We start from the raw sequence: 22,345 nt of genomic DNA on the forward strand, positions 1-22,345 counted from the left end.
TTTGTCCGTGCTCGCGATCGTTTTTAATACAGTTAAAAATATCGTATTGTTTAATCTTAAAATAGCCGTTTTTTATTTATCAATATTAGCCTGAGTCAAAACGTCACTTAGGGATATCCCATGTCTTGGTTCCAATATTTGGTATAGGTATACTTTTACAATGTAATTTTTTTATTATTTTTTATCGCCTAATTGGTGAGCTTCGTTTAATATGCTGTATATTCGTGTAGGCAATGTAATATAGGTGTTAACAAAAATGGTCCGTATTTCAAAAGTGTTGTCTCTTTAATTTTTATTTAAGTATAGATCCGATTGATATATTTCCACATTAATTAAACAGTATTAAAATGAATTCAGCCGCGGTGATTCTTTTTCTTAAATGTCTGGATGATCTCACGGCCCACCTGGAGTTAAATGGTAACCGACATTAACAACGTAAATGCCGCCACCCAGCTTAAGATACGACTTCTAAGTCTCAGTTTTTACAGTACAACGGCTGCCCCACCTTTCAAACTGAAACGCTTTACTGCTTTATGGCAGAAATAGGCAGGGTGGTGGTACCTACCCGTGCGGACTCACAAGACACCCCACCAACAGTAATTACGAAAATTTAGCAGGTTTGATTTTATTACACGATGTATTATTCCGTCACCATAGAAGTTAATCGTGAACGTTTGTTAAGTACCTCCCTATCTACGTACCTACCTACCTAAGTACCTACGTATTTCATTACAAAAATTGGAACGTGCATGCGGGATTCGAACATCGGCAGAGTCGCATCACTCGCTACGAATGCACCGGGTGTTTTATCCTTTAGGCCAAGACGACTTAAATAATACTAGTGCATTATTATTAATGGGAGCTTACCTTTGGTGGATTTATTTCAGGTTTATTTACAGTCTATCAACTATAAAAATGACAATATAAATGTGTAGGGTCTATTTAATTTTGAACATAAACACTTAATCTACGATGAATACAAATAATGCACCATTAGCCAATGCTACTCTCCAGACTGCGTCGCAGAGGAAGGATACTTTGTTTGATATTTGATTGTTAGTGACGATTTGGCGTATTCGAAGGATCACGTCGGCAGTTCAGTGTAAGCAAGCATTATGCCGGCCACTGACATGCGCGCAAATATTCGTACATTGTACGAATGTTTGCGCGCATGTGAACCTAGCGGCTGTGCAAATGGGTCGCATACTCAATTTGCGAACCCGTTTGCGCTTCCTCTTGTTTGTTGTTTACGAATGTCTCACGAATTTCTCCTCCTTTTTAATTCGTCAATAGAACATTGAAGAGAAAAAGAGTTTTGAATTCTTTCCCAGACATCATTAACAGCCATGCTGTTTTTATGGGATTTCTTTTGATGAAGATACGCTACACAGTAGACGTCACGAATTATGAAAATGGCGATACGTCCGTTACCTTCGCAATCGTCGGCGCAACTGGGCAAACGAATGTGTGGGAGACTACGCGAAGGTTCACGGTTCGCGCGCTTTGATGTCTGTTAAAAAACCGACACAGCTTGGAAAACCATGAATGCAGCGAAAACTTTGCATAATCATTTGCAAATGTCGTCACACACTTGCGGGTTTGCGTATTCGTGCGCATGTGAGTGACCGGTATTAGAATCAAAATGCTTCGTATTTCAGCGAACCTTTGAAATCTCTTTAGACAGGAAGGAGGAATCATTTTGCGTTTGCAAAAATAGAAATTAAAATGAAACACTTTTCGAAAATGTTACATGTGTATAATTGTCATTAAAACAGTAGGTACTCATCGAGAAATCCAAATATATATTAAAATATTTCTTCTGAAGCACATGATATGCCAAAAACAATGTCAATTATCAGCTTAAGTTTAGTTTTTAAATGGAAACTCTGCATGTTTCTCTATACCTGGGAAGAATGTGAAATCACATATACGTCCCTCCTCTCCTTTGTCTAAAGCACCGAGGTCTTTCATTTCGGAATCGCTTAATTCGAAATCCCAAATAGATAAGTTCTGCAATATAAATATTATAAATCTTATGCGCGTGTCTTAACACAGAAACGATGGTAACATTTCGCTGATTCGCCCTTCATAAATTTGCCATTTGTGAAAATTCAATTTGTTTTGGCCGAACAGAATAATTATTATTCAATATTAAATTGACTTTAATGGAGATGGCCATTTCATTCGATAAAATATAACTAGTCAGGTCATAAGTATTGTCACACAGTAAAAACTTTTCTTTTAGAATGCTGGCCACAAAAAAGTTTATTGAATTCGAATTTCGAATTGTTCATGAAAATAAAAATGTATACTTTTAGAATTTTACTCATTTTTAAATATGGAGTGGACGCTTAAAGAAGACCGTGTTGCAGTTATTGCGTTGCATCGTTGTGGTTACGCGCCAATTCAAATTTTTAACATACTGAAAAATTTGAATATAACCAAAGGATTCATTTATCGTACCACCAAACGATACAATGAAGACTCTAGTGTAGATGACAGGTCAAGAAATGGTCGCCCTCGGTCTGTTAGGACTCCAGCAGTGATAAAAGCTGTGAAGGCGCGAATTCAAAGAAATCCCAAACGTAAGCAGAAACTGTTGGCCCTTCAGATGGGGTTAAGCAGAACTACGGTGAAAAGGGTGTTAAATGAAGACTTAGGGCTTCGGGCATATCGAAGAAAAACAGGACATCGTTTGAATGCTCGTTTAATGGACCTGAGACTGAAGAGATGCTGCGCTTTGTTGTAGCGGTACGCGGGAAAAAAATATCGGGAAATTCTTTTTTCGGATGAATAAATTTTTACCGTAGAAGAGAGCTACAACAAACAAAATGATAAGGTGTACACACACAGTAGTGAAGAAGCGAGCAACCGTATTCCGCGTGTCCAACGAGGTCATTTTCCATCCTCGCTCATGGTATGGTTGGGAGTTTCTTATTGGGGCTTAACAGAGGTACATTTTTGTGAGAAAGGTGTAAAAACGAATGCAGTTGTGTATCAAAATACAGTCCTGACGAACCTTGTGGAACCTGTTTCTCATACCATGTTCAATAACAGGCACTGGGTATTCCAACAAGATTCGGCGCCAGCTCATAGAGCGAAGAGCACACAAGACTGGCTGGCAGCGCGTGAAATCGACTTCATCCGGCACGAAGACTGGCCCTCCTCCAGTCCAGATTTGAATCCGTTAGATTACAAGATATGGCAACACTTGGAGGAAAAGGCGTGCTCAAAGCCTCATCCCAATTTGGAGTCACTCAAGACATCCTTGATTAAGGCAGCCGCCGATATTGACATGGACCTCGTTCGTGCTGCGATAGACGACTGGCCGCGCAGATTGAAGGCCTGTATTCAAAACCACGGAGGTCATTTTGAATAAACTTTAGTGTCATAAGAATCTATGTTTTGTTAAGTTCATTTTGGTATATGAACGGTTACATAACGAATAAACTTGTTTCAATTATTTTACATTAAACATGTGACAGAATTTATGACCTGACTAGGTAGTTGATTCAAAATTAAATTGACTTTAATGGAGATGGCCATTTAATTCGATACCTAGTTGGTATCTGTTATACCTAATTGGTATCTTTTAGGGCTGATCGCAGATACAAATACAAAAAAGGTCTGGTACCTGTTTAATACGAGTAGGATTAGTGCTTTTTGGTATAGCAGCCAGTCCACGTTGCACCGTATATCGGAGTAGCACCTGTGCGGGGCTGCGATCGTGTGCCTCTGCAATACGTTTCACTACCGGCAGCTGTAGCAGATCCGGGTAATCACGCCTGAATGATTATTAGTTACCCTTAAAAATCTTTGAATCACGCTTTTCTTTTCTTACTTTCACGAAAAAGCGCCACTGAATGCATTTACTTTAATGGCGCATACGTACTTAAGGTTTTTGCATTCTCAATTATTATTTTTTGAATGTGTGACGTCCACTGTTGGACACGTGTCTCTCCCAAGGTACCTTTTATCTAATTTTCTTTAAACATATCTTTTTATTTTTAACGAACGTTCGCTATCCTATTTATAGTGATGAAAATTGTGTATTTACCGCTGCCGGAAATACAGAACACGACTTCCCAACACTATACATATTAAGTGTGTTGTATATTATCCCAAGTGTAGTATGTGTATATTAAGTGGATCGGAAAGTAGCACTTTCTTTCCTAGGTAAGTAATATACTACTACACACATATCGATAGCCTATAGTCACACAAGATATAACATCTCTAATGCTTTTATATAAAAATCTTATTCAAATTGAAATGTAAAGGAGAGTGACACGAACAAATACTATTGTCAGCCAGGATCGAGAGTCTCTAAACATTTTTGCTTTACTTACCCAGTTTTAGCAGCTAAGGCGTCCGCGAGCGCTTTTGATCCGAGCGGAGAGTACGCCACAATAGGTATTGATAATTTTTTAGCAGCCTCGACTAAAGCCTTTTGCTGGCACAGCAGGTGAACTTCTACTTGTAAGCAAGCTGGCTTCTCGATTTTACTGAGTCTAGTCAGTTGTTCTAAATTCAAATTCGAAACTCCGAGATGACGCACCTGACCGGATTCTTTTAATTTTAGGAGTGTCTGAAACATTATTAGTCATAAGCAACCGAAACGTGAATTTCAGTTTCAATCGTACTACAGCCATGATACTGTTAGTACAAAATTACTGAGATTTGTATTTTTTCGACATGGAAATAAATATTTACGTAGCTCATGTGAATTTTCTTAACATTCTTAAAGTTGAAAGTCACCTCAAAAGGTGACTTTCAACTTTAAGAATGTTCTTAGGAGACTCTACGAGGGTTAGTCTTCAATCATCAATAGTTTTTTTTTGGCGAACATCACGCGGAAGATAATAAATTAATTTATTTTCAGTATTAAGCATTGTACTTTTATGATGATTGTAAAATTTATGTTTGTTATTTATGTTTTCTTTTTCTTTTAACTTGACTAAATTTTCCATAAAAAAATGTTGTGGCTTTAGGCATTAGGCTGATGAGACAAACGATCCTGAAAATGATCTTGTCAAAACTTTTGAAACGTATTTCCAGAATGTGATTAAGCTGTAGGTACTGACAACCGCAATCGCTTGAATTCATTGAAATCACACTATCAATGTTTTTTTTTCGAATTATCGTGTTAGTGGATACCTTTTAGGATTTAGGTAATCATTCTTTTGATTGTTTTTCAGGCAACATGTATTTAGACAGGTTTGAGGTTTTATGTGGGAACAATACTTTGAAAGACTTTTACGGGTTCATCATATTCCAGGGGTTCATTTCACTTGGTACATACGAGGGCGGGATGATAAGTAACTAGCCTCTGCTATTTAAAAAATTAAAATTCAAAAAATATATATGTCATCTGTAAATTCGTCTCTCTGGCCACCTGTGTTCTAAATTTCAATTTGGTGGCGTGAAAATTTTATTGATTTTTTGTCATTTGAAAATATATTTCGTCAAGTATTTTCAAAATGGATAAACTTGAATAAGATCGGTGATAAAGTTTCTTCATATGTAGGGCATGAAGGGGAAAGATATCTATGACGAGCTAAAGAATGTTTTGGGTGAATGTGCTACTTCTTATGCCACAGTAAAAAACTGGGTGGATTAGTTTAAACGCGGTCGTACATGTGTCCAAGATGAAGCCCACCCCGGACGTTCAAAAAGCGTCACGACATCGGAAATGGTCGTGAAAGTAAATGATATGGTTTTAACAGATCGACGATTGAAGTTATCTGAAATAGCTGACACTACAGGTATCTCAAAAGAACGGGTACATCATATCGTAAGTGAGGAATTAAATATGAAAAAGTTATCGGCCCGTTGGGTGCCGCGATTGCTTACGCACGATCAAAACAGGATTCGGGTGCAATACTCAAAAGAATGCTTGGACCGTTTCAGAGTAATAAACCCGATTTTTTATGTCGATTTGTGACAACAGATGAAACATGGGTTCATTATTACACGCCAGAATCAAAAATTCAATCAAAACAGTGGACGCATTCGAAATGGTCGGCTCCAAAAAAGGCCATGGCTGTAAAGTCGGCTGGATAAGTCATGGGTTCCATCTTTTGGGATGCAGATGGGATCTTGATGATAGATTACCTTCCTAAAGGTCAAAAAATTAACGGAGAATACTACGCTAATCTTCTAGATAATCTTCATCAATGTATTCAGTAAAAACAACCAGGTATGGCGAAAAAAAAACATCTTCCACCCTAGGGTCACACATGTGTTAAAGCTATGGCAAAAATCAACGAATTGAAGTAAGATTTGCTGCCCCACCTACCTTATTCGCCTGATCTAGCGCCATCAGACTTCCACTTATTCCCTAAGCTCAAAACTTTTTTGGGCGGACAGAAATTTGCCACAAATGATGAAGTCATAGCCGCTGTAGAGGAGTATTTTGCAAGCCTCGAAAGAAATTATTTTATGGAAGGCATTACTGCTTTAGAACGAAGATGGTATAAGTGTGTAGAGGTTCACGGAGACTAGGTCAAAAAATAAAATTAATATTATCACCGAAAGTTAAGTGTTTTATTATTAGGCTAGTTACTTATCATCCCGCCCTTGTAAAATATGTTTGTTTTTATAAACTTTTAATTCAAAGTTCTTATTTGTGAGCGATCGGAAAACTGGATGGTTTTCTTTTCGTAGCTGATAAATTGACTATACTTTTTTTACACTGCGATAGGCATAATATCGGTGAAATTTTCCGGGAAAACTGGAAGAGAATAGCTATTTGGGGGTCTATTAAATTTTTTCTTATTTAGTTGGGCAATAAAAAGAATTGACGTTTGTATTTGAATTTTTAATCCATTCTTATTTGGTTCTTCGTTTTCTTAACACATTGAACGCCATGTAGGTCACGGGTGCCCTATGCGGCGCAATGAAATAATTATGTCGAGTTCTCTCTTCGATCTTCTTATTAAGGCGCCGGAATATCTAGTAGACTCTGGGGAAGACGACCCCGAAGATACTGAGAATGTATCTATTTCTAAGAGACCTAAAGGGCTAAAACAATATACATTAACAAGAAAAGAAGGCAAAGTGAGGCAATCCGGGCGCTTAATAACAGAAATCGACATAATTATTTTAGTGCGCCGCGTAGGGCACCGATGACCTACATGGCAGTCAACGTGTTAAGTATTCAGGTTTGTATTTTATTTCATGGGGCTTACTTTTTTTAACTTTTTATTTATTTTTTTATTGCCTAGTTGTGTGGACGAGCTCACAGCCCACCTGGTGTTAAGTGGTTACTGGAGCCCATAGACATCTACAACGTAAATGCGCCACACACCTTGAGATATAAGTTCTAAGGTCTCAGTATAGTTACAACGGCTGCCCCACCCTTCAAACCGAAACGCATTACTGCTTCACGGCCGAAATAGGCGGGGCGGTGGTACCTACCCGTGCGGACTCACAAGAGGTCCTACCACCAGTAATAAATAAATTGAGTTTTAATTTGCGTATGTGGCATTTTAACACACGTTTTTGACACATTGACAGGATGGACAATATGTAGGTTATAAAATTATCATATTATAGTATGTTAAACTTATCATTTTTGACAACGTACGTTGGTCATGTCAGACTTCCTCAAAATATATTGAAACTTTTTGTTTGAACACGTTTGATAATATTGATTCCTAAAAAGTGTAGAAATATTTTCCGGGGTTATAGAAGTGTTGGTTGGTACAAGTTATATTTTTCTAAGCGGAATTTTCTATATTTTTCTAATCGAAGTTATAATGTTCTTAAATGTATTTTGAAGTAATACTTTTACGAGTTTGCCGCATGTGTTCGGTGTTCTTCTTGCCTTTAAATGTTTTTGAAGTCGTATTATGCTCATTAGCGAGGGATCTAAGTTAATTGAAAACATTTCTGAATCAGAACCAACTTTCAAGTCAATACTTTCATAAGAAGTTGTTGGGCGCTGATTGTTTAAATTTTCTACATCATCATCACCTCCAGTACAACAGGGACAAACAAATTTTGGGAACGTTATTTTATTCCATCTCGACTTCTGGACTCTGTCATTATCAGTGGTTTTTACGCAAGTCATAGAAGTACGTGGACTGACCGCGACTTCATTAATTTTCGTCCGCTTATATTCTATTTCAGTTAAATTATTTAAATTACTTAAAGAATTGATAACATTAACTCCAACTTCTAATTGTGGAGAATGTCTTTTTGGTGGCGGAGACTTGTACACTTTTGACCAAGATTGTTCCATGTTTGTTTTGTGATGGATGTTGTTATGAACTCCTACAAGGTCGGACACATCTTTCACATTTTTCAGAGATTTTAGCGTCGGCGTCTGGTAGCTACATTCTTGGTATACTTCATCGTTTCTATAATTCGCATTCAATTTTATATTCTTGATGTCACTGTATTGTTTATTTTTGTTATTTACTTCGTAAGAATCAGTGAATGAAACGCCCATTTTACAGCCTATACCAATTTACTAACTTATTGAACCACATTTACAATTTTGTAACCAACGCGTAAGTAATATATTATGAATGTGATGGTACGCAATTTGACATTTGTTATCTTTTAGAGTAATCATGTTCTTGTCACATTTACATTATAATGATATAGCGAAAAAGTTTGGTACCTAAAGCTATTATAAAACTGTATCGAATTAATTGACAAAAAAAAAATCAAGGAAATATTTCATTTTGTTAGTACCTAACATTAGATGGATGATTTTATAGTACTATTGTGAAGCACTTATTGGAGTACGTAGACATTTTCAGTATTCTTTTACGGGTCAATTATGACAGTTATTTACTTATTACAGTTTTCGTGGTAACTTCACAGTTACAATCGTTCATCACTATGAAAACTGTACAGTATTCGGAACAACGGAAATAATTTCAATAAAAGACGCGAGATTAAACTGTAAATGTAGTTTTATTTCTACGAATCGTAAAAATTTCACTTACTGCATTTAAATTTCTATTATGTCTTTAGTTAGCACTTATTGTAAGGTCATAATTTTCTGTACTTTAGTAAATTAGTTAGTTAGTAAATTAGTTGAATTCACTTACTTTCCAGACTGCTGCTAGATCCGTGGAATAGTCCACCTTCATAGTGCCGTCAGGGTTCTTAGGATGCAGGTCACCTGGTACATGTTCGAACGCAAAGGGTGTGTGCATCAAATACATATCTATGTAATCCAATCCGAGGTTACGGAAAGACGTGTCAAAATACTCCCTGACCAATTCTGGACGATTACCTGTTGATGATTAAAGATCATTACTTACTCTGTAATTTTTTTTAACGAAACTAACTATTCTCTGTCTTGTTTTTAAAATTCTCATAGCAAATGATTGAAAATGGAAATTAAATTGTTAGTTAGTTATGGAATCGTGCCCCAGTTGGTGAAGCTGGGAAGGCATCAAAGAGACTAGACATTCTTCTATAAAAAAAAACCCCGCGCAGTACAGTCTTATTTTTCGATGACTTATCCTTAATTATAATTAATTAGCTGTAGATGCAGACAAATGACATAATAAAATTAAATTGAATAAAAAATTCATGCAATAAGGTAGGTAGGTATATAGAATTAATACAAAAGTTTCATTAAATGGACCGACCTCCTGGTGGCAATTTGGTGACGACGAATAGCTCTCGCCTTTTGGCGGGGTTATCACCGATCCATTTCCGTAGCGCTCGCCCCAAAGCTGCCTCGTTCTCATAGGCATGGGCGGTGTCGAAGTGTCTATAGCCCGCATCCAAAGCGGCTAGTACAGCCTTCTCTAAGACTTCATCAGATGACTGAAACAAAGACTCAATATTGTTGATGAAAGGCTCGAATGATTTTAAACAAGAAATATTTAAGTCGGATAATAATAAGTGAAAATTAGAAAAATAATTACAACGTTGTTAATACACCAGGGTGGTTTTCATTATGTTCTGATGGTTTAATTAATGCACTACGTAAAATTATGGTAAATATCATGATACATAAGATTTACGTACGTAAATCTGTAATATACATAGGAAAATACAAATCAATTGAAGACTTTTTTCTCCTTTGTATGTCAACAGATCTTTTTAAAGTATCTATGACTCGCTATATTATTTATCAATGAAAACATTTGGATAATAGTTATTTTTTACCTAACTTTGCAAGAAAAAGTGCTAATACAAGTTGTTAATATAAACAAGAGAAAAAGTAGTACATAGTGTCCTGAGATATAAGTAAGTGAATAAGATTGAATTTCGACCCGGGGGCGAACACTAGTTCAGTTAATGGAACTCACGGATGATTCGTTCGTCACCACAGAATCTATAGAGTAGGTATTCGAAAGCAGGTATAGATCGTAAAAGTATTTAATAAATTATAAATCTGACAGTAATAAAAGATAAAACGACCTAGCGACTAAAATTAATCACAGTAATTATTAGTGCCGAAACGAAAATATAAAAAAATGGGATACGGAACAAGGACAAACAAACTTCTTAGATTCTGCAAGCGCAGATCTCACAAACTAAATACTAATATCAATAGAATTCCCACCGTTTTTGGGACAAAGACTTTAAAGAATGAACCGATCCTATAGGTGTTTAGTGTTTTCTTCGATTTTCACGAGTTTTAATTATATCAATGACATAATTAAACCTATTCTTACAGTTTAAACTCGGGTTTATTATTTTTATTTCATTATATTAGATTAGTTAGTCTACATTATTATAATCATCGAGTTTAGTTTTGGTGACAGATGATTTCTTGTACCGTGCGAGCGGAGAAATGCGAAAAAATTTAAATTCATTCTCTTCTTATAGGTAGATAGATTCTCTTTGCTTAGAGTATTTCAAAGATAATGTTGATTGAAAATAAAGCAAAGAGAATTAAATGACTTTGTTTTCAAATCGAATGTTTCCATAGAAAATACACAATTAATTATTTACACTACAAAATCAATATTTTAACGTGTAGGTACAAGATTCTCTTTAATATTACCGTTTTATAACATGAAAATACATGGACAGTTCGTACTTTAATGTCCGATACGAATAACAATCATAATGTAGACGCGAGTTGCAATAAAACGAATACGGTTAAAGAGAAATGGCCTGTTCAATTGAGCCTATGCAGAGCTTCAACTTCGAGAGGCTTGTCTCATTCAAGCGGCGATTACGACGGAAGCGAGAACTGTTCTGTAAGCGATAGGTGTTCCTGTGAATCTGTCAAATACAATAAGCCTTTCTTGATAGTGGATTCTTCGACCGTCCTACACAAGTCGAAATGGAGCACATTCAAGAATTACCTTAAACGAAACATTCAGAGGAACAAAATCTTTCATAAAGAAAAGAAATCGAGAAACGCTGTGTACGAGCAAAGCGAAAAGGACTTGAAATGAATATGAGAAAATAAAATAACTAAGTTGTGTTGAAAGTACCTTTACTGTTATTTTTAGTATCGACGAACAATTCGTTCATGAGAATATGTAAAATATTTTCTCACGAGTACGTTCACTCTTTCTCACATTATCTCGATCATTAAAACTTTTGTTGTGAATTTTAGAAATTAAAAAAGTTTTAACTTTCAATCCGTGAAATAATTTAATGATTATAATTCAGTGGTGTAGTTTACCAATTCACTGGAGACATAATTTAGAAACCATTGTAGTCAAGGTTAGTTATTTTTATAACACTGAAAGCTTTTGCCACACCACAAATGAGAACAATAATAATAACAATAGGCAGCCTTATAGCTTAGAGCCGTAAGTACTTTGTATATTGGTCTATATTCTTACTTATATTTTTACTAGTGGTAGGACCACTTGTGAGTCCGCGCGGATAGGTACCACCGCCCTGCCTATTTCTGCCGTGAAGCAGTAATGCGTTTCGGTTTGAAGGGTGGGGCAGCCGTTGTAACTATACTGATACTTTAGAACTTGTATTTCAAGGTGGGTGGCGCATTTACGTTGTAGATGTCTATGGGCTCCAGTAACCACTTAACACCAGGTGGGCTGTGAGCTCGTCCATCCATCTAAGCAATAAAAAATATATATATTCTATATCTACATACGCATTGACCCTCACTTCGGTGTTTGAAACATTCATATCCAGCCGAGGAGAATAGTAAATGTACCTAATCGAGATTTTAACATAATCGTTAAGCTTTAAGCAAATTAAGCGAGTACCGTAGGTCATAGAACGGTGAACCGCTCAGCCCACTTTGGTACATGAGACTGAAGTTTCGATTGTATTTCATTAACGGTGATCCATTCATTAAAGTGGAACGCGCGATTCGTATACCATATAGATATAGATCAACTGTGGTAGCGACCTGTTTAGGGCTTGGACCATAGTATACCACTAGCTCTCAGGACGGGAGTCACAGTGAGATTCAGAAAAGACGTAGGAGACGACGGATGCATGATAGAGGTGTATCCGAGAGTACTAGACAACTGGAAACATGTGATGTCTGTCTACTACTGGGGTCGTCATGTTTCCTGACGGGGGCATGGGACGGGCCTCGGGACGAACACCCCTGTCCGGGCATGGGCTCCTTGCCACATAGGGCAGGGGTGAAGTAATGCACAGAATGGAGAGCGTGCACATGTCGAACCTCCCCATGTTCTCTTCTGCACGGCTGCAGTGCATTATGTCTGTCTGCGTGGATCCTATGTCTTTTTGATAATCACAAGACCCATTGAAAGATTATATATTTCACTCTTCCGTAAAAAGAATCTCTGCCAATTACTGACTGTGTAGAGATTTCAAAATATTTGTTTATCCTATGAAAATTGAATCCTCAAAAGTTAGAGATATGTCGTCAGGTTTGAGCCCCGTGAGCTCACTTACTAGTTAAGTCTACGCTGAAATGGTCTCTCAAGACCATCAGCTTAGTTAGGAAAAAAAAGGCTTTAGATGTATAGAAGAGTTAATCTCAGGAACTTCCAGATCGCGTGTAAAACAACATTATTTCGTTTGAGTGAAACCTCAATACACTGGAAGGTTTTTAGCAATTCAAGTTCACACTGAGGTCAAAGCTATTATATGAATTGAACGCGTTCCGATAAAGTTTATAATGACCTTTGGAAATTTGATTTTGATAAAATAATTAATTGTCTATTATAGTCGAAGAGAAACTTACCTGCCAAGTACCAAATCCAATTTTGGGCATGCGATCTCCTCCGTTTAACTCGAAGTATTCTGGGACCGACATTTTAAATATGTTTAATGCTTCAGCGTTCGAAATTTATAGTGTATTTTTGTTTTTTTTTTACACTTGTATTTACGGTCAGTCTTAACTGCAGACTGTGTAAAAACACAATGAAAGCGAGAGGTTGCACTGACTGCCGGTTCGGTACAGCCTTGGTGCCTGGCGCACTTGAAGCAATTACCGGTTCACTGGCCGCCGCGTCGGTCTGCAAAACAACCATACAATCATAGTTTAAATATATTTTTTTCTGAATAATATCGTAACGATTTGACCAGATAATTTATTTATATGTAATTGTGATTTTAGAAATATACCTAGTCTTAATTATGTTGTCTTGTCGACGAAGAGATATTGAAATGGAACAAAGAAAAAAATATTAAATATTAAGTATGGGATAACAAAGGTTCTCTCTGTGCTTTGTACTGGATGTTAATACGTCACTACGGATCCACCCGATCCATTAACGTTGCTTCTAGGTACCTCAAGCGCCAGTCACCGTCCTCGTCCCTAAACCGTCGCTTGCGACGAAAGCTCGACGAGTAAATTAACCAATAGACACAGTTTCTCGCCGGATCTTCTCAGTCAGTGGGTAACGTTTCTGATCCGGTGGTAGATTTTGCAAAGCACTGCTCTTGCTAGGGCCAATGTTAGCAACATTCCCGGTTTGAGCCTCGTGAGTTCACCTACTAACTCGGTGAATCTAGAATAACCCCTCGAGGTTACCAGAATAGGTAGAAAAAAAATATTCAAATCGTTCGGGCGTCCTAAGAGGACTTTTCCATGCAAAGAAAGATTCTTATAATTTAACTATAGCTAAACTATTCCGAAAATGAAAACTAATTTGAGAATATTTCACTATCATCATCAGCAATCAATACATCATCAATACATTATCAATCAATATCAATCATTAATCATCATCAATACATATAATAAAATTGTAACTGGTCGCTGTCTGTACATGGAAGATATCTCAGGAAAATTATTATAGGGGGCTTTACGAACGCAATAGAACCCAAAATAATGATTTTTAGAATTTTTGTCTCTTTATCTGTTTGTCTGTGCGTTTGTGCACGCTAATCTCAGAAAGCAGCTCTGTCGATTTAAATGTGGTTTTCACTAATTTATTGTGGTAAGCTTTACTTAACATTTAGTGTTTGTTTCATGTCAATCGGTTTATAAATTAAAAAAAAGTTGCGTGTACGTGCGTAAGAAGTTATACTTTATTTTTATTCATTTTTTTTTTAAATATTAAATAATTAATAATAAATATTTAAGGTTAAAAAATGAATGCTAATAACACTTTTTTTTACGAGTGTACATGCGCGAAAGTTCACCTGCGGCTATATTCAGACTCGCCAAGTTACGTCGGTCGTATTGTAATGAGCGATTTAGTGGGCAACTTCATTTCTGTTAATTTTGTGTCACGGTGTTTCAGTTTCAGGGACACGACCTTCAGCAATGAAGAAAGCGACGAAGAAGAAAGTGTCACGGTGCGCGCGCATCGTAAAATTTCACTCTCATCATATACAAAGCGCACCGACGCCGCGCCGCTGGCTCCTTGCTGAGCCGAGGGCTCGACGAGTAAATTAAGCCATAGGCACGTTTGTTTTCTATAGTTAAAAGATTAGGTTGACACGTCTTAATAAACTGTAATAAAGTTAAACTGTGTAATAATCTGTAAGTAATTATAATTTAGTTTTATGATAAGAACGTGTTTACCAAACAACGTTGTGTTAGTAGGTACCTACTACTTATTGTAAGAATGCCTCGAAAAAGATCCAATCTCTCCCAGTGCAGCAGGAATGCTAAAAGGATGAGATTAGTTCGATCACAGGAATCTGAAGAAGGTTATGAGGCAAGACTCACTACATCTCAGGAACGTCAGGCGAGGTTTCGTGTTCTAAAACTTCGGCTCAGCGAGAATCTCGATTGAGTTCACATTGTTTTCAAATAATGGCCACTCGAATTAGGGTGAACAGGGAACAGCGTGACGCACGTTTGTCCATCGATCGTGAATCTTATACACTATCGCGTGAGTCTGAGACTTCCACTGATAGGGAATCCCGCCTGAGCTCCTCAGAGAGTTTGGATAGCAAATACCCGGTCTCAAGAGATAGGTACTTGAAGAACGAGAAACACGTCTCACTGCCGATCGCGAGGCGCATGCACTATCGCTTTAGTCTGAGACCTTTACTGATAGGGAAATCCGTCTGAGCTCTCAGAGGGTTCGGACAGCAAATGCCCGGTCTTAGGAGACACTTGAAAAATAAGAAACACGTCTCACTGCCGATCGCGAGGCTCATGCATTATCGCTTGAGTTTGAGACCTTTACTCATAGGGCAATCCGTCTGAGCTTTCAGAGGGTTCAGACAGCAAAAGCATGCCCGGTCTCGGGAGACACTAGAAGAACGGGAAGCACGACTCACTACCGATCGCGTTTCCAGTGAGTGCTTCGTGATGATAATAAATAAAGCCCCAAAGTCAGACGCTAAAAGTTGTGGGTGTAGATTTAAGTGTTAACTGCTTTTCAAACAGTCAACTCGGTCTCACGGTTATGTAACTCTGTCACATGTTAGCAATCCTAGCAACCTGTATGCTTTGATCCCCGATGGCTATAATGTCGTGTATAGAAAAGCATTACTTTAAATTAGTTTTCTAAATACCCAAATGACGGTGTTTATAAACCAAAAGATATGTCCTAAAACTGCTGCCCAAAGTCGCTATTCCACGCGGACGGAGTCGCGGGCACAGTTGGTATTTTAATAAGTTTCAAATTTTTAATAGAATCATAAGTTTTTTCTAAAAAAACACAATATATTCTATGGTGGACGCTCTGAACAATTGTTCGAAATGATCACGTCATCTCACTTTATCCTTAATACATTCATCCACAATGCGTTTTCAAGCATCATTCTTGTCTCGGACCATTCAGCTCTAGAATGAATTCCACGCTGCTTACTGGAAGCTATATCATGAGCTATATCATATAAAGACCTTGAAACTCGTCCAAAGCTTGTGGGCTTACAGTAGATAAGCTAATAAATTCGATGTCGTCATGGCGAAGACTACGTTCATGGATATAGATAGATTATTCTACATGTGGGCTTGGCTTAATCTTCTGCGTAATGATTGCGGCTTCACAAAATATGCGAATCCTAAAGAAATATCTGAAAAGCTTAACTTAACAAATAAAAAAAAAATTACTGTTTATGTATGGTAATGCTAAGGTTTTGATTTTAGAAAACTTTCCATTTCAATCTGAAAAAGGTCAAGCTCCACTTCAAAAACAGCATTTTAACATTTATATTTTTTAATACCAAACTTCGTATTAGTAGTGTGTCTATCTTACACACCTAATCAATTTCGTTATTGTTAATATACCTAAGTATGTACCTATGCAAGATGCAATTGTCCGAGAATGTCGAAACCAACATCTGCAATAAACGGATATAATTGAATGAAATGTTTGAGGTAATTGTCCCATTGTTGCAGTTGCGGTTCCGTAAACAAATCCATTATGCTGCAACGTCTAACCATATAATAATGTGGTACTTGAGCTTGTTTTTATACTAGTGGAGCAGTAAACGTTTAGTTATCTGTCAACGGCACTTGAGAAGACTTATCTGTTCATTTTAATATACAAAGGATACCGCACTAACGTACGCTTTCCGAAAATCTAACAGTCCTTAGAATATAGTGTATTGCTCGGCAATGTACCTACTGTAAGTAAATATATTATTAGAAAAGTGAGTGGTGACACTATTTGGCCTTTAACAAGACATACCTTTTTTTCTTTTTTTTTTTAACAATCACGCCACGTTAACTGGTCCCGTGATAAATTCGTAAAGAACTTGTGTTACAGGTACCAGATAACGGAAATAAATGTAAGATTTTTATTATACACATACATATATTTAATATACATCCATAACCCTGGAAAAGACATTTATATTTATCATACAAATATCTTCCCTTGGCAGGATTCGAACCCGCGACCCCCTTGTGTAGTGACCATGTCACTTACCACTACACCAGACGGCCGTTGTTTTCGTTTTGCAAAACGGTAACAACCAAAAGCCTGTATAAAGAAATAATTCCCGCATTCAAGGCCTTGATTAATTTTTAAATCGGACAAAACTAAGAATTTTACGCTAACCAGCAAAAAAAAACCAGCAAAATCCTCCGTGTAAGATCGTTAATTGAAAATGTATTAGTGTTATGACAGATGGGATTAGCTATTTTTAATTCACCTTCCACAATAAAGGATCAAGTTACAAGAGAACAAAAGCAATATAATATCAATTACAAATTAATTTTCCCACATACCCTTAAAGTTATAACATTCTTTTGTGTGTAAATTGTATCTATTCCCCATTCTGTTTGAGTATCGTATGAATGAAAGGACGTCACAATACTACAACTAGTGGGTTCAGTGAGGCGTAAGCTTTTCTTGATTGCGGTCACTGATAACATAAACACATTTTAGGAGCCCAACATCCAACCTCCGGTAAGGGCGGGGTGATGTCGTGACTCCTCCCAGTATTGTGCAACAAATTTAGGGTAGAATTTCTGAATCCCGGTCATTTGTTGTTCGGACCAGTAACAAGGCCATGGATCCATCGTCAGCTCAGTCCACTTCCAAGTGTAATTCCGACTTTAGCATTGAAAGAATCTTGAGTGATGATTCAAAAAATAAAGAAGACAAGAAAGTTCCGGATTGGTTATGCTGTACCCGGTATAGACCACCGCGTTTGCCACGTTAGTGATTTTAGAAAAGTACTGATTTATTCAGAGTGTGTTATATAATTATTTAAAGACTGTATTGACGATCAATGTGTTTAAATGTTGCGCAATATAAAATATTTTTATTTAAGCTGATAATGGATTAAAAGTACGAAAAAAAAGACGATACATATCCAATTTGCAACTTCCAATGCATATACTTGAACTTAATTTTACCTCTTCGGTCGTCGTTTGCATCGATAGTTTATTAATTGATTCACTTGCTTCTGATTTGAATATTTTTAGTAAATTAGTGTCAAGCAGACCCAAGAGCCAACGGGCCAGACGGGGCCAAGGTTTACAAAAAAAAGAATAAAAGTCCGACACTAAATAAATTTCCTGTTCTAGACAGGTGAAATAGGTTACTACACGCATGAAGTGATTATACAAATTTTCTATACAAATCGCTTGTCAAACCTCGAGTGGAACATTGCTCTAAGATCTGGGCCGGACCTCTTAAATACCATTTTTAAGTGGGGGATTCCAATCGGGAATTCCGATTGTCTTGAAGTCTTTCGATATGCGAATGGACTTTTAGGCCTCTAAGTATATTTCACAAAAAAATGGGAGCATGGGAAGTGCTATAAGACTGTATCTATCTATAAGACTATAGATATCTGTCTCTGCTCATCAGAGCATTTAAATTTTTTGTTCGTATCTTCACCTTCTAGAAGCATTGACAAGAAGTTCATTCTAGGAGCCTTTTCCATTACGAACAGTTGTTTTCCAGATCTTATACTGTCTTCATAGGAATATACTTTCCTAGTGTTCACTCAGTGCTATGTCATGTCCAGCTCTCGGCATTTAAAGAAAATTTTGCTTAATCATTCAGGAAAATGGCGAAATGTTTTTGTTTTGCACGACATAACAATATTCAATTTTATTATTCGATTACAAAACAATATAGAGGTGATTGCTTTTCTTGTAGGTAGATACTTTAAATTTCTGAATGTTTGTTCGTATTTTGTAGGTGCCGTGAACAGTGGTTGCAGGTCACGTAGATCAGGACGTCACGCGCGGGTCCCCTTCACAGCGACGCAGGCGGCCGCGCTGGAGGCCGCATACTCTCGCGCTGCGTACCTCGCACCACCGGCACTGAGGGCTCTCGCTGCGGCCTTACAGCTACGCGACGACAGGGTCAGTTTTTACTAAATATGCAGCCGACTTTTATAATTTCATTGAAGGTTTAACTAATTCACTTTTAGCAGTGATGCAGACAATTTAATATGTTTGATTTGCCACGATGAGGACTGCCAGTACGAACTGCTATAATGAACAATAAGGAAATAGAAAACGATCAATCGTGCCCAAGGGGCCGATACTTAGGTACATGATTACTGGTGGTAGGACCTCTTGTGAGTCCGCACGGGTAGGTACCACCACCCTGCCTATTTCTGCCGTGAAGCAGTAATGCCTTTCGGTTTGAAGGGTGGGGCAGCCGTTGTAACTATACGGAGATCTTAGAATTCATATCTCAAGGTAGGTAGCGCATTTACGTTGTAGATGTCTATGGGCTCCAGTAACCACTAAACACCAGGTGGGCTGTGAGCTCGTCCTCCCACCTAACCAATAAATAAAAAAATAAAAAAAAAATTCCGGAAGTACCGCTAGCGGCGCCTGGGCGGCTAGTCTAGCTGCCGACCATAAGAGACCTTCGTTATTGAGTAGATTTATCCCTGTACTTTTTCCGGGTGCAGTCCTAGGCGAGGCTTGGATTCTCTACCTAATGGCGCGAGTAGTCATTTAGTAGATCTTTCTTCCGCCTTAGTCAATCTCCGATGACTCCTGCTTCGGCAGACGATAATCCCGCATACCTACTTCACGTGCGGGGATCTTGTACATGATTATATAAAAATCGGTTCCTCCGCAGAATCGAAGCATGATGTACTGGCGTTGCTACACCAGGCATACTATGTATTAAGCCACGGGCGCTTAACATAATGATGAGTGTATTGTAATCATTCACAGATTAAAATCTGGTTCCAAAATCGTCGTGCTCGTGAACGCAGAGAGAAGTGTGCGAACATTAGGCCACCAGTCGCTGTCACACTACCACCTACGTCTACATCTCGAACCGGCCTTATAAACAATTCGGTATGGTTTCAACAACATAACTTTGGAGTATCCTCAACGAAAGCTTTAATGATGGCACAAAATGAGGCAAATGTAACTAGAAATATAATTATAGAAGCAAATGGAATGTTAACGTGTGGAACAGACTCGGAGTCTTTTGGCGAAATTGAAAAATCGGAATCTCCATTAGATGTCGAAACTGTGGAACATTGAGATGATAACTATTCGTGTGCTGATGTGAACCAGAATAATATGAACATTGAGTGACCTATTAGTATGTATAACCACTTTTGTCTGTGAATTAATATGGGCACGACAGGGTACGATAGTATTTATAAACAAAAAAGAAACATTACCTCATAATGTATTTTAGTAGTAAAAATTTAGACTAAATGTATAATTTAAAGATGTTTGTTCTTAGAAATAAACGATTAAATCCTGTGATATATAGAATGAAGTATTTTTTGTGTGATAATAGACTATTATCATTTTCTTTTTAATTAAAATATACCTAACACTGACCGACTAACAACTATGGAGGGTAGAGGTAAGGAGCATTCTCCAAGTTTTTTTTATTGCTTAGATGGGTGGACGAGCTCACAGCCCACTTGGTGTTAAGTGGTTACTGGAGCCCATAGACATCTACAACGTCAATGCGCCACCCACCTCGAGATATGAGTTCTAAGGTCTCGGTATAGTTACAACGGCTGCCCCACCCTTCAAACCGAAACGCATTACTGCTTCACGGCAGAAATAGGCAGAGTGGTGGTACCTATCCGCGCGTACTCACAAGGGGTCCTACCACCAGAAAAGTATGAAACAGTGTCCGTCGAAGAACCATTAAATAAGGTAGCGTCACCGTAACAAGTGGTGTAATTTTAAAGATAGTCCCAAAAGTTTTTATATTAAAATTTTCAACTCGTCGCATTTCACTCCCTTACTTTCATACTTTCTTATTATATATACACTTGCTACGCTAGTGCTATTTCGGTGTGGGATTTTTAGTTGTAAATTGCTGCTTCCAGCTGGACACTTCTTCAACTTGTCTCCCATTTAACGATATCAATCCAATCTTCCAATTTAGATAGATAGGTAGGTACCTAACTTCATACAGACGACGAACAGCTTAACTATCATACTGGCTTCTCTGTAAATTAGCATCTATTAAATACCTCCCGCTTGAAGAAAGCAATCAATTTGTTTATTTATGGCATAGACCAGTGAATAACTTTACGGCTCACCTGATTTTAAGTGCCTACCAGAGTCCGTAGACATCACAACGCGAAACGTCATCTTGAGACTCGTTATCTATGAGCTCTAAGTCTCTGTTTTATTGTATAACGGAAGTTTCATATTTCAAACCGGAACGCATGACTGCAGCACGTAACAAATAGTCAAGACAAACTTTTTTCCCTTAACTATTCGCTGGTAGCCTAAGGGGCCATTTCAGCTATGCCGGAACGGGTAGGTGAGCTCACGGGGTCAACCTGAGAGAATTTGCTAACACTAGCCCTACAATAAGAGAAGTGCTTCGCTGAATCCACCGGATCGGATTCGCGACCCACTGAGAAGATCCGGCCAGAAACTCAAGCATACTTTCGTTTCATTTTCAAACATAAAAAGACAGCTCTTTAGTAATGATGGTCTGTCTGTGTTGGAGTTTGATTAAGTAAGTAATGGCAGGCAACACTTGTCACCTGTGAAGTAACAGTCTTCGAATATTTGAATGTTTATTGAAATGTTTAAGACAGATGATTGTCTTCTCTTTAGAGATACGGACAGTGAAACAGGAAAAATCTTAGGCTTTTATTAAAATAAAATATTGTAACTGTATAATAGTGTACATAATGTTTGTTATATATATATGTATATATATTAACCATGAAGCAGAGTGTTTTAAAATACTCCCTCACCTCCAGAATCCAATCTACTCAAATATAACCGTCCAACAGTCTAGCTATTCATATGACGATAGGTACCTATATGCAACCTCGGCCAATTCGAGTCCTTGTAATGTCGATAATTACTTCATCATTTCCGTCTGTAGTAACGTCCTCGTTTTCGTCTTATAATCTTCTGTAATTATAATTCGTATCCTTCTCCATTTTCTAGTAGCAATAGTCATATTATTATCGTGTCTTGCCAAGAAAATTTTATAACAAGTGGCTTCTAAACTTTTCTGTGCGTTTATGAAAAACACCATGTAAAAATTTTGTTATGGCATCTTTTCTTGATAATATGATTTGTAGGAGACACAATATAGCAGTAGCAAAACATTTTATATTTTAGTGA

At 37.5% G+C, this 22,345-nt stretch overlaps 2 protein-coding genes across 3 annotated transcripts; one reads left to right on the forward strand and one right to left on the reverse strand.

Moving 5' to 3' along the window:
* Positions 1-1,734: 1,734 nt before the first annotated feature.
* On the reverse strand, positions 1,735-18,289 carry LOC101746883 (aldo-keto reductase family 1 member A1). Of its 2 annotated transcripts, none has more exons than XM_004921793.4 (7): positions 18,158-18,289; positions 13,127-13,400; positions 9,615-9,795; positions 9,066-9,253; positions 4,350-4,588; positions 3,635-3,785; positions 1,735-2,010 (listed from the first exon to the last, which is right to left on the reverse strand). In XM_004921793.4, the coding sequence occupies exons 2-7, from the start codon at positions 13,196-13,198 to the stop codon at positions 1,867-1,869; spliced, it is 975 nt and encodes a 324-aa protein (XP_004921850.1). In that variant the 5' UTR covers positions 13,199-13,400; positions 18,158-18,289; the 3' UTR covers positions 1,735-1,866. The 2 variants fall into 2 exon arrangements, with proteins under 2 accessions (XP_004921850.1, XP_062532178.1); XM_062676194.1 differs by lacking the exon at positions 18,158-18,289 and adding an exon at positions 15,065-15,225.
* Positions 18,290-18,313: 24 nt separating this feature from the next.
* LOC101743056 (homeobox protein MIXL1) lies at positions 18,314-20,506 on the forward strand. Its single transcript, XM_021346745.3, has 2 exons — positions 18,314-19,117; positions 19,949-20,506. The coding sequence occupies exons 1-2, from the start codon at positions 18,767-18,769 to the stop codon at positions 20,264-20,266; spliced, it is 669 nt and encodes a 222-aa protein (XP_021202420.1). The 5' UTR covers positions 18,314-18,766; the 3' UTR covers positions 20,267-20,506.
* The last annotated feature ends 1,839 nt before the right edge of the window (positions 20,507-22,345 follow it).

The sequence above is a fragment of the Bombyx mori genome, chromosome 25, assembly GCF_030269925.1.
Source record: "Bombyx mori chromosome 25, ASM3026992v2".
NCBI classification, from domain to species: Eukaryota; Metazoa; Arthropoda; class Insecta; order Lepidoptera; family Bombycidae; genus Bombyx; species Bombyx mori.

Excerpts from the sequence above, each read along its gene's own strand:
- LOC101746883 (XM_004921793.4), bottom strand. The coding sequence starts at position 13,198 with ATGTCGGTCCCAGAATACTTCGAGTTAAACGGAGGAGATCGCATGCCC. Across the intron at positions 9,796-13,126 it reads TTGGATTTGGTACTTGGCAG|TCATCTGATGAAGTCTTAGA; the intron begins GTAAGTTTCTCT and ends TCTTTGTTTCAG. Across the intron at positions 3,786-4,349 it reads GCCTTAGCTGCTAAAACTGG|GCGTGATTACCCGGATCTGC; the intron begins GTAAGTAAAGCA and ends ATAATCATTCAG.
- LOC101743056 (XM_021346745.3), top strand. The coding sequence starts at position 18,767 with ATGTCCAGCTCTCGGCATTTAAAGAAAATTTTGCTTAATCATTCAGGA. Across the intron at positions 19,118-19,948 it reads TACAGCTACGCGACGACAGG|ATTAAAATCTGGTTCCAAAA; the intron begins GTCAGTTTTTAC and ends AATCATTCACAG.